General features: G+C 33.6%; 1 protein-coding gene across 1 annotated transcript in view; it reads right to left on the bottom strand.

Moving 5' to 3' along the window:
• Positions 1-12,637, bottom strand: part of mospd2 (motile sperm domain containing 2) — a 34,439-nt gene that overhangs the window by 21,426 nt on the left and 376 nt on the right. Inside the window, exons 2-9 of the mRNA XM_084122872.1 lie at positions 12,511-12,568; positions 11,068-11,223; positions 9,637-9,723; positions 9,248-9,402; positions 6,769-6,829; positions 6,107-6,145; positions 5,732-5,856; positions 4,444-4,617 (exon numbers count right to left, since the gene is read on the bottom strand). Coding sequence (XP_083978998.1) covers positions 4,444-4,617; positions 5,732-5,856; positions 6,107-6,145; positions 6,769-6,829; positions 9,248-9,402; positions 9,637-9,723; positions 11,068-11,223; positions 12,511-12,568 — 855 coding nt within the window. The remainder of the gene's footprint in view (positions 1-4,443; positions 4,618-5,731; positions 5,857-6,106; positions 6,146-6,768; positions 6,830-9,247; positions 9,403-9,636; positions 9,724-11,067; positions 11,224-12,510; positions 12,569-12,637) is intronic.

Genomic DNA, 12,637 nt, shown 5'->3' on the forward strand with positions numbered 1-12,637 from the left:
ATTTCACGTAATTCTGACTATCACGCAATTCTGACTTTTATAACTCACAATTGCGACTTTATATCACACTATCACCTATAACTCGCAATTGTGACTATCACGCAATTCTGACTTTATCACGCAATTCTGACTTTATAACACGCAATTCTGACTTTCACGCAATTCTGACTTTCATGCAATTCTGACATTATAACACGCAATTCTGACTTTATAACACGCAATTCTGACTTTAGATCTCACAATTCTGACTTTATATCATGCAATTCTGACTTTATAACACGCAATTGTGACTTTATATCTCACAATTCTGACTTTATATCATGCAATTCTGACTTTAACACGCAATTGCGACTATATCACGCAATTCTGACTTTATAACTCACAATTGCGACTTTATATCACGCAATTCTGACTTTATAACACGCAATTTTGACTTTCACGCAATTCTGACTTTATATCACGCAATTCTGACTTTATAACTTGCAATTGCGACTATTTCACGTAATTCTGACTATCACGCAATTCTGACTTTTATAACTCACAATTGCGACTTTATATCACCCAATTCTGACTATAACTCGCAATTCTGACTTTCACGCAATTCTGACTTTATATCACGCAATTCTGACTTTCACGCAATTCTGACTTTATAACACGCAATTCTGACTTTATAACTTGCAATTGCGACTATTTCACGTAATTCTGACTATCACGCAATTCTGACTTTTATAACTCACAATTGCGACTTTATATCACACTATCACCCAATTCTGACTATAACTCGCAATTCTGACTATCACGCAATTCTGACTATCACGCAATTCTGACTATCACGCAATTCTGACTTTACAACACGCAATTGCGACTATCACGCAATTGACTTTTATAACTCGCAATTGAGACTTTATATCTCACAATTCTGACTTTATATCACGGAATTCTGACTTTATAACTTGCAATTGCGACTATTTCACGTAATTCTGACTATCACGCAATTCTGACTTTTATAACTCACAATTGCGACTTTATATCACACTATCACCTATAACTCGCAATTCTGACTATCACGCAATTCTGACTTTATAACACGCAATTCTGACTTTCACGCAATTCTGACTTTATAACACGCAATTCTGACTTTCATGCAATTCTGACTTTATAACACGCAATTCTGACTTTATAACACGCAATTCTGACTTTAGATCTCACAATTCTGACTTTATATCATGCAATTCTGACTTTATAACACGCAATTGTGACTTTATATCTCACAATTCTGACTTTATATCATGCAATTCTGACTTTAACACGCAATTGCGACTATATCACGCAATTCTGACTTTATAACACGCAATTTTGACTTTATATCATGCAATTCTGACTTTATAACTCACAATTGCGACTTTATATCTCACTATCACGCAATTTTGACTATAACTCGCAATTGTGACTATATCACGCAATTCTGACTTTATAACTCACAATTGCGACTTTATATCACGCAATTCTGACTTTATAACACGCAATTTTGACTTTATATCACACAATTGCGACTATATATCACGCAATTCTGACTTTATAACATGCAATTTTGACTTTATATCACACAATTGCGACTATCACACAATTGCGACTATATATCACGCAATTCTGACTTTATAACATGCAATTTTGACTTTATATCACACAATTGTGACTATATCACGCAATTCTGACTTTATAACTCACAATTGCGACTTTATATCACGCAATTCTGACTTTATAACACGCAATTTTGACTTTATATCACATAATTGCGACTATATATCACGCAATTCTGACTTTATAACATGCAATTTTGACTTTATATCACACAATTGCGACTATCACACAATTGCGACTATATATCACGCAATTCTGACTTTATAACATGCAATTTTGACTTTATAACACACAATTGCGACTATATCACGCAATTCTGACTTTATAACACGCAATTCTGACTTTATATCACACAATTGAAACTATCACACAATTCTGACTTTATAACACGCAAATGCGACTATTACACAATTCTGACTTTATAACACGCAATTGAGACTTTATATGAGTCAAACCATTCTGAAACCGCTAACGCATATATTTACCTGGATTTGACAATCGCACAAAGCCATATCGCAATATACATATTTTCCCCAATATATCGTGCAGCCTTATGGCCTGTTCACACCCAGGACGATAACTATAACGATAAAGATACAGTTCTAAAAATAGATCATTCTAAATATGAAAAAATAGCAGAGTCCACAGTACAACAACAACGCTAACGGCACAGAGAAACGATATCGTTGGAATCATTTTCAGAAAGATTTTTTCCAGCTGATGAACGATAAAAACATTTACAGCCAATCAGAATCCATCCTGCTTTAAAAAGCTTGAGCATTTACAGAATAAACAGAACAATATCGCTAATATAGTACTGTATCGTTCTTGGTGTAAACGGGCCTTTCCACTGGAAAATGAGTGAAGATCTCAATCACAAATCAATCATCTGAACCGGTGAGCTCATGCTGAGAGTTTGAGAGAGTCACATGATGAATCTGCAGTGATCAATGAGATGTTTGAGCGCATTAGCCGTCGCTATCATAATTAGCATGTTCATTCAACGTGACGTCAATCAACACGTCTGCTAACAGATCCACTAACAGCACCGAAGATTTGATCAGATCAGGGCTGAGTGATGATGACGGATAACAGCACAATGCATCGGCTTTGAAACAGGGTTAGTATCGTAAACCTAAAGCTATTTAAAAAATGTGTTCATTTAAATAAAGCTGCAATAAAATTAAATAAAATATAAATAGTTGAAAAAATGTCAAATTAAAATAAAAATAAATAAAAATTGAGAATAATCTTACACAAGTTTAAGTTGAAGCACTAAAATTATTAACTGGAAATAAAAAAAACTAAAACATAAAAATAAATTAAACCTAAATAAAAAATGTTGCCCTGGCAATAAACTGATATGTTTAATTTGAAGTACTAAAATCATTAACTTGAAATAAATCAACTAATACTAAACTAAAACATAAAAATAAACAAAAGCATATAAAGAAAATCACAAAAATTAACTCTTTCCACACAACTGTTTAAAAAATAAAGTTGCCAGCGTTTTTGATCATTTTCTTTTGTTGTATGAATATCTGAACATGCAATAAATCAAAACAAAGAACAAAAGCCTCAGCTTTTAGACAAAAAAAATCAAAATGTTTTATTCTAGCTTCATGCATTCTTTATTTTATCAACACTTGAATGTGTGGATCAGCTGCATTATTGCTAAAGTTAAAAACAAAATGTTAAATGATTTGTTTGTGTTGTTAATTTTGTTTAATGTTTTAGTAAAAAAAAAAACCACACATGGGTAAATACTGTTATTTATCATTGAACATTTATTGAACATTGTCTAAATGCTGAAAAACATCACACATTTTATTATTATTTTTATTATAAATATTGTCCAGCCCCAGTTAGGAGTCGATTCACCTGATATTAACCTGATCACATGTGATTATCGTCTCACTGAGACAGCGAGAGATTAACAGGGAGAGTGGAGCTTCAGTACACGGTCTCGGCCGCGTTATTAAAGCTGCAGCATCAGCATGCTTTGAGTTGAACTCGCAGACGTTGTTTTGATTTAGAAGCAAATGCATGCGTTATTGCATGATTTAATCAGAAGTATGAGAAGAATGCACAGAAGTTCAAAAAGTAAGCAAATAATCACTGTTAGAAACAGCTGTAAATCAGGCATTGAGGAGTTAAATCTCAGGAAACCGATCAGGAGCATGTCTGGGCCACATTTCAAAATCAAAAGAAAATAAATCATATTTTGCATAATTTTTTTAACATAAGTTAATATGGACTAACTATGAGCAATATAGTTTACAGCATTTATTACCTTTGTTACTGTTAGTTAATAAAGATACAGCTGTTCACTGCTTGTTGATGTTAGTTCACAGTGCATTAACTAATGTTAACAGATGCAACTTTTGATTTTAATAATGTATTAGTAAATCTAGAACACAAACTAAGATTAATAAATGCTGTAGAAGTATTGTTTAACGTTAGTTCATGTTAACAAACCGCATTGTAAAGTTTCACCAGAAAATATTTTGTGCACCTTTTTTTTTTTTTTACCAAGATCAAAAAATGTGCGTTGCAAAAAAACGAAAAAAAAAAAAAAAAAAAAACGTGCAAAATATTATTTCAAGTTCATGTAAAAAAAAAAAAAAAAAAAAAAACGCATTGTAAGGTTTTGCCAGAAATTAAGTTGATATTTTTTGCACTATTTTTGCCTAATTCAAAAGATGCAAAAACGTAAAATGCATTGCAAAATAATCTTGCAAAATATAATTTCTTTGGATTTTTTGGGGAAATGTGACCTAGACGTGAGGAAACGAGGCATACCTTCTTTGGTCTGATGGATTGCTCAGCATTGAAACTGGACTCAAGGGTTTCTTTGGAGTCGGACTCTAAATCCTTGATGTCACTCTCATCCTCGCTGACGATTGGACCGTTTTCACAGATTGGAGACTGGAAGTCGTCGTCCAGGAGAGGCGGATAACTGTACTTGAATTGATCCTATCAGATAAAACAAAAGATATTACCACAAATCTTAAAGCCATATTTAACTTAAAGTCCCCCTGTGGTGTAAATCCAGCGTTTAATGTTGTTTATGTGTCTATGTGGTGTTTTTAATAGACAAACCATGTGTAAAGTCGACACCATTGCTGAGTATTTCCTCCTTAAAACTGCAGTGAACCAAAGACAGTCTCAAAAACACGCTTTGAAATCGCTGGTGTTTCTGACGTCACAAACTACCTTGTAACCAATCAGATCAACGTGTGATCGTCAACCAGTGGATCTCTGAGCTGAGTGAGTGAGTGGAGGCGGGGCTCATTTGCATATTCATAGAACCGCGCATACTAAATGAGGCAAGGGTGTCGAGTTACATTCAAGATATTTTAAGGCATTAAGAATTTTTTGTATAACAATTTTATAACAAAATTCAATAATAAATGTGTGTTTGTGTCTCTTTAATGTGTGCTGACAGATCGCTGTTGAACCGATCATCTCTTCCTCTTTACTACTAATTACAGCAGCAAATAATCATAAATAATAATCATGAATGAACATCAGAAGGAATGGTGAAAGATACAGAACAACTTACTGAAATCAATCATGTCTCGTGTAATCGCTCAATCAGTGTTTGACACACACACACACACACACACACACACACACACACACACACACACACACAAGCTCTTGAAGCTCCGCCCCCTGTGCCAGGAGCAGCAGCTCATTTGCATTTAAAGGGACACACACAAAAACAGTGTGTTTTTGCTCACCCTCAAAAAGTGACAATTTTAACATGCTATAAAAAAATATCTGTGGGGTATTTTGAGCTAAAACTTCACACACACACTCTGGGGACATCAGAGACTTATTTTACATCTTGTAAAAAGGGATTTATAGGACCCCTTTTAAAAAAACGATTCACCGAAGAATCTTTTTTTTTTTGCCCAGCCCTAATAATTAGATAGAAAAATAACTTGCAAAGTCAGATAACTAAAAAGTTTAGATAACTAAAAAAATAACTTGCAAAGTCATTGCAAGCTTGTGAACTGAAATGGAGACGTGACATGTGTGCCAAAGCCCAGTTCAAAGTAATCCTCCTCTTATATTTACGTACCGTTCCTCCCATGTACGGGGGAAGGTGTTCGGGGCCGATGTACGTCTGGATGTCACTCTTGGAGACGAACTTGAGTTTACTGATGGCATCAGGGCCGAGCCACGTCTTCACGATCTTCCAGGCGGCTGCCGCACACAAGACAAGCCCGTCACGTCACATGCATTTATACAGCGCTTTTTACAGTACAGAGTGTTTCAAAGCAGCTTTACAGAGATAACAAAGATACAGAGATAACTTAGTTGCAAAATAATGCACAAAGTTTGTTTCTAGAAGAAAATACACAGTCCAGCTTAAGCAAGTTCAGTGATGGTTCATAGTTAGGACAAATGAACATCATTACAAAGATCTGCCAGTTATCAACCAATCACAACTCACCATTCATGATCCAGGGCATCTCGTACATGATCATTTTGGCTGTGATTAAAACAGAAAATACATAAATGTTTAGACAAACCAAGTGACTGGAAAGTTATATGTAAAATGAGGACATTTTTGGAAATCTCTTTCTATAATACAGGGATTCCCAAACTTATTTCTGTCAGCCAATCCCTTTGAGCTAAAAAGTCCCCTGGGATTTTAAGTTAATATTTCGGTAACGCTTTACAGTAAGGTTCATTAGTCAGTTAACATGAACTAAGAATGAACAATACTTCTACAGCATTTATTAATCTCAATTTCAACATTTACTAATACATTATAAAAATCAAAGGTTGTATTTGTTAACATTAGTTAATGCACTGTGAACTAACATGAACAATGAACAGCTTTATTTTTATTAACTAACATTAACAAAGATTAAAAAATACAGTAACAAATGTATTGCTCATTGTTAGTTCATGTTAGTTAATACATTAATGCTAACTAATGAACCTTAAGTGTAAAGTGTTACCAATATTTCAGTAATTTATCAGCACATCGGCATCTTTTTTAATAAGTTTTATTTTGATTTGTTAAAAGTATTTATTACATTTGATGTAATTATTGGCTTTTCATCAAGTCTGCTATAACAGGAGGTTGAATAAACCGAATACACTCACAAAGAAACTTTGGATAGTACACTTTGAAGCAGTTAATGATGTATTTCACAAAGTCCATATCCTAGAAGAGAAGAACATGGGAAAGAACGTTAGACGCAGCAAGACACAGAGTCGAGAACAGCAGATTTATGTTGCCAGGCGGGATTTATAATCATAAAAAACATATTTAAGTCATAATTTAAGCTGATGGTGGCGCTAGAGAGTTTTAAGCAGAGACCCTAAATTTGGTGTGAACAATATTCAGATCCTTTGCAATAAATGTGCCAAATTTCGTGATGTTTCTCCAAACGGTTCTAGGAGTTTTACATTTTTTCATTGATTTAATGTCTATAATTTATAAATATAATATAAAACATGGATTTTGGGGGAAGGTTTAAGATAAAAAAAAAAAAAGTTTTCGTTTGTAAAGCATTTTATTCACTGGGACTGAAAAAAAAAAAAAAAGATAAATCCAAATTTATCACCAAATGAATTTAATATATCAAGCATTTCTCATTGAATTGTTGGAATGCATTTCAGTGAGAGTGTTTGTTACTGACCCACTTCATAAACCGTTGCCTCATGTTAAACTATAAAGCTGCCATTAATCTAACTGTTAAAGGTCACCATGGGGTCAAATCTAACCGCTAACCCACACAGCTCAACCAGCACTGAATACACACACTGATCAACACGACCAGTGTGTACAACCGGTTAGTCCTTCTGATCTGAACAGATTGTGCAACCCTGGTGTTTACTGAGCGCTCGAGTAACCTTTAGCTCCGTTTGTTGTTGACGCTTACATTTGCTCTCCATATTCGTTCCTGGAAGCAACAACCTTTGCATTACTGACTCTTCAATGAAAGTTTATTACAAGAACACATCAGAATGATTTTTATATGGAAGATTTATTTACTTGGCAAACAACTTCGCCTTTGTTGACTTTGGCTTTTGGCTTGCTTAGTTGAGGACATTTAATATTCAGCAATATTATTGATCTCCTGCACTGAGAACTGAACTGAGCTGGACGATGACATCACGGTTTTCTCCAGAGCAGCGATATATATAAATATATGCACTAAATTAATAACTTTTGTCAAATTTCATTTGAATTTCAACTTGGTATTTTACAGAGAAGCGTTAAACCCTAGTCACCATAATGAAGACACTTCCACACGACAGTCCTTCATATTATAAACATGCAAAACCAATTTACAGTCATATAAGATAAGCATTAATTAAAGCGCACTGTAATTCTGGCATTAGGTTTGATTAGGCTGTGGCTCTGGCTGTTTCTGCGGCAGAAACATGAGGCGAGGAGATTTGCTGTTTGACGGGAAGTTCTCTTGGATTAAGCGAGTTGGATTGACCGAAGAGATTTAAAGGCCACGTTAATCTGCGAAGTGTTAAAGCAGTGAAGGGCGTCTGTCCCTCTGCACCTTCGACTCACACAGCGTATAATCATATTTATATAATACAGATAATGACCTTAAAATGACTGCCAGAGGGTCAATAACGGCCCAAGACTAATCAGGGCAAACGCAAATGTGTTTATGTGAGAAACATCCATGCACTCCTCAGACTTTGGGAGGGAAAAAAACACTAAAACTAATTCTGAAATATTATATTGGGCGGTAACTATTATTTGTGCTTCATGTTCTTTTGAAAGAGGAATACTCTAAATATTAATGTTATTTGTAGTGCCGGGCAACGATTAATCGTGATAATTGTATCCAAAATAAAAGTTTGTTTACACAATAAAAGTTCTGTTTGTGTTTACAAAATGTACTGTGTATATTTTGTATATATAAAAACACACATATGATGTATATATTTAAGAAAAAAGTGTTATTTATATATAAAATATTTATACTTCATATAATATAAATTATTAATTAATTAATTATGTATAACTATATATACAGTACATGCAAATATTTCTTCAATATGTTCTTTTGAAAGAGGAATGCTCTTTGTAGTTCTGGGCAATGATTAATCGCTTCCAAAATAAAAGTTTGTGTTTACATGATATATGTGTGTGTGTGTGTTTATTATTATTTTGTATATATAAATACACACATATGCATGTATATATTTAAAAAAAAAGTGTTATTTATATATAAAATATTTATACTTGCGTTATATATACAGTAGTCAACATTTGTCCTAAGACGAGAACGGGTAATGTTCATAATTCATGTATAACTGTTTTGATCCACTTCAAATGTTGAATACTGTAATATAAATTATGTATAAATATATATACAGTATATACATGCAAATATTTATTTAATATATACATGCATATGTGTATATTTATATATACAAAATAATTATACACAGTACACACACATATATTATGTAAACACACACTTTTATTTTGGATTTGTTTAATCGTTGCCCAGTTATTTGAGTGCAGCATTTTCAGGATTGAAACATTTTTAGACCTGATTTTGGTCATTTTGTTTAATGAGCATGTGGAGTAAAGTGAAGAACTCACTATATTACTGAGTCCGGACTCGGACATGTCGAACACGACCGTCAGTGGCATTCCCGGCTCTCGTTTAGCGTAGCGCTCCAACCAGAACGCCACGTACCTCTTCTTATCCACCGTCGTCTTGGCATCCTTCACGTGGAGTTTCACTCTGAACCAGACTAGATTAAAAAAAAGGAAGATAAAGTTTCAAGGAAGATAAAAATATATATATATATATTGTATGTTTTTGTAGTCAAGTAGATCAAAAATTAAGTAAATCAATAAAATAAATCTATTTTCAAATAATTAAGGCATGATTTCCACAATGTTTTTCACTGAATTTCTCAAAGCTCATTTTATTGCAATTAATAACGGTGTTTATAACATGCAAAGGCGGATTAACCTCGACATACAGAGTTTGTTTCCTTCTCTGTCGTATCCGTGAAGGTAAACCGCACCGCTCTCGAACATCCAGCGGGGAATACTGCTCTCCACCAGATCTACAGGAGGAAGAGGAAAACTAACACTAAATACCATTCATTCTTCACATTTCTTCTCAGTCATCAGAACCGTGTCAGTTTAGCAGCACAGTGAACCTTTGATAAGAGGAAATCGTCGTTGTCATTGGGATCAAGAGGAAAATACTACTATAATAATAATAATAATATGATGATATGGACCAGTATTACAGGATCATTACAGCGGTCAATAATGCTTTCACTGCATCTTTTGATCATGTCCGGCTTATGTTTTCAGAAATAGTTTTTATGGACTTGGAAACTGTCATTAAAATAATTTCACACCACAAAACATCGTATTAATCCTAAAATAAGTTTCATTTTCTTTTTGGTAAATGTGGCCTGGACATGTTTTGACAAGTCGAAAAGTAAATGTTTAGTAAATGTTGAAATTGAGATTAATAAATGCTGTAGAAGTATTGTTCATTCTTAGTTTATGTTAACTGACTAATGAACCTTACTGTAAAGCGTTACCGAAATATTAACTTAAAATCTCATGGGACTTTTTAGCTCAAAGCGATTGGCTGACAGAAATAAGTTTGGGAATCCCTGTATTATAGAAAGAGATTTCCAAAAATGTCCTCATTTTACATATACATATATGTAAACTGAAAGTCATATTTATAACATCGAAAGTCGAAATTATGAATGAGTCAATTATGAGATGAAAAGTCAAAATTATGACATTCTAAGTCATATTTATAACATCGAAACATGAAATTATGACATATTCCAGAAATATTTTTATGGGGTTGGAAACTGTCATTAAAATAGTTTCACACTGCAAAAGTTCGCATTAAATAAGTTTCATTTTCTTTTTGGTAAATGTGGCCTAGACGTGTTTTGACAAGTCGAAATTATGACATACCTATCATATTTATAACATCAAAAGTCGAAATTATGAATGAGTCAATTATGAGATGAAAAGTCAAAATTATGACATTCTAAGTCATATTTATAACATCGAAAGTCGAAATTATGACATATTGAGTCAATTATGAGATGAAAAGTCTAAATTATAACATTCTAAGTCATATTTATAACATCAAAACATGAAATTATGACATATTCCAGAAATGTTTTTATGGGGTTGGAAACTGTCATTAAAATAGTTTCACACTGCAAAAGTTTGCATTAAATAAGTAGAATTGTCGTTTTGGTAAATGTGGCCTAGACGTGTTTGTTTTCACGAGATTCACGCAACAGGAACCGTTGAGCATATGAGTAACTTCCTCATTTCAGCCTGTTTCTGTGAGAAAGCATCACACACACACACACACACACACACACAAACACACAAACACACACACACACACACACACACACCGTTGAGCTGAAACTCTCTCCTCCACTGCAAGCTCTCGTCGATCATCTTCAAGGTGTCGTCCACAACGAAGTGTCTCCACGTGAGGTATCCTTCCAGCAGAGCGTCGTCTCGGAGGAGCTTCTCCACGTCTCGGCTGTCATATTTGTCTTGGGACTCTGTGAGATTGAGTGACAGCAGGGTTTCAATTAGCTGAAGTAAATACACAGACATGCATACATCTGTGTTTATGCATATATATATATATATAATTTATTTATTTTTATTTTTAAGAATGCACAATATATCATCCACCATATCGGTATCGGCCGATATATGCAGATTTTTAATGTTATCGTTATCGGCCCGATAAGAAAATTTGTCCGATATATTAAAGCTGATAAATAATGTATAATTTCCTTCAGCTGAGACGCTTCAGATGCACTGTTCAACATGATGGGTTTGAATTGCTTGAAATATGATTGGAATCACTTTGAAAATGAAAATACAGTAATGTGCAACAAGTGCAGCGCAATCCGTCATATCGGCTACATACAATTATAATGAAAAAACATCATAATAATTGTGAGCTTGGGACATTACTTTTAATCGTGAGACTTTTGTTTTTGTAATCAGGCTCTCAAAATTATAGAAAAATTTGGATTTAGATTTATCGCCCAATATATTGGTTTTCGGCTTTCGAATATAAAGAATTATCGGTTATCGGCCAAAATTTTCATATCGGTGCATCCCTATTTATTTTACACACACACGTCTGTACGCATACAGTACCGGCCAAAAGTTTGGAAACATTACTATTTTTAACGTTTTTGAAATAAGTCATTATGCTCATCAAGCCTGCATTTGTTTGATATATACAGAATACATATAAATAAATACAAATAAAAAAAATTGTATTGTGAAATATTATCACAATTTAAAATAATGGTTTTCTTTTTTAATATACTTTAAAATGTTGCTTTGCATCACAGCAATAAATTATTTTAAACACACTACTCTGACACTGCACAATACAAGTTAACCTGGTTATAAAACTATGTATGAGGAAATGTATGAGAGTAACGTTACATGAGAGTATATTTTCATACTACATCCCAGGAAATGTCATAAATAAACAATATATGCAAATACTGTAAGACTGACTTTTTGCACGTATTGCTGCTTATTCCTCACTAGTGCTACTTAAACAACAGCAAAATAAAAAATCAACATTATGATTAAAACATGAATTTTGACTTCTGACTGACAGTTGAATCCAACAGCTGTGATATCAAATATTAAACATCTGCTCTTATAATGAATGACAAGTGATCCTCAAAAGTCCTAAATGTCATTGTGGATACTTTTTCATATTTAATATCTGAATTAATAAGCAATTATGAGATCAAGACTTCAGTGATGAATGTTATTGTGAAGCTTGAGAACTTAGCGCACTGCTAACTCACCCTCAACATACTCGCTTTTAAACCTCTGTCGTGTTTCTTCGATCTTGCTCTCGATGTCCTTTTGGAGAGAGCGAAATATTATTTATAAATCCATTTCAGATGAGAATAAAACGCGAAATGCTTGTTT

The sequence above is a fragment of the Abramis brama genome (genome assembly GCF_963993115.1).
Source record: "Abramis brama genome assembly, chromosome: 8".
NCBI lineage: Eukaryota > Metazoa > Chordata > Actinopteri > Cypriniformes > Leuciscidae > Abramis > Abramis brama.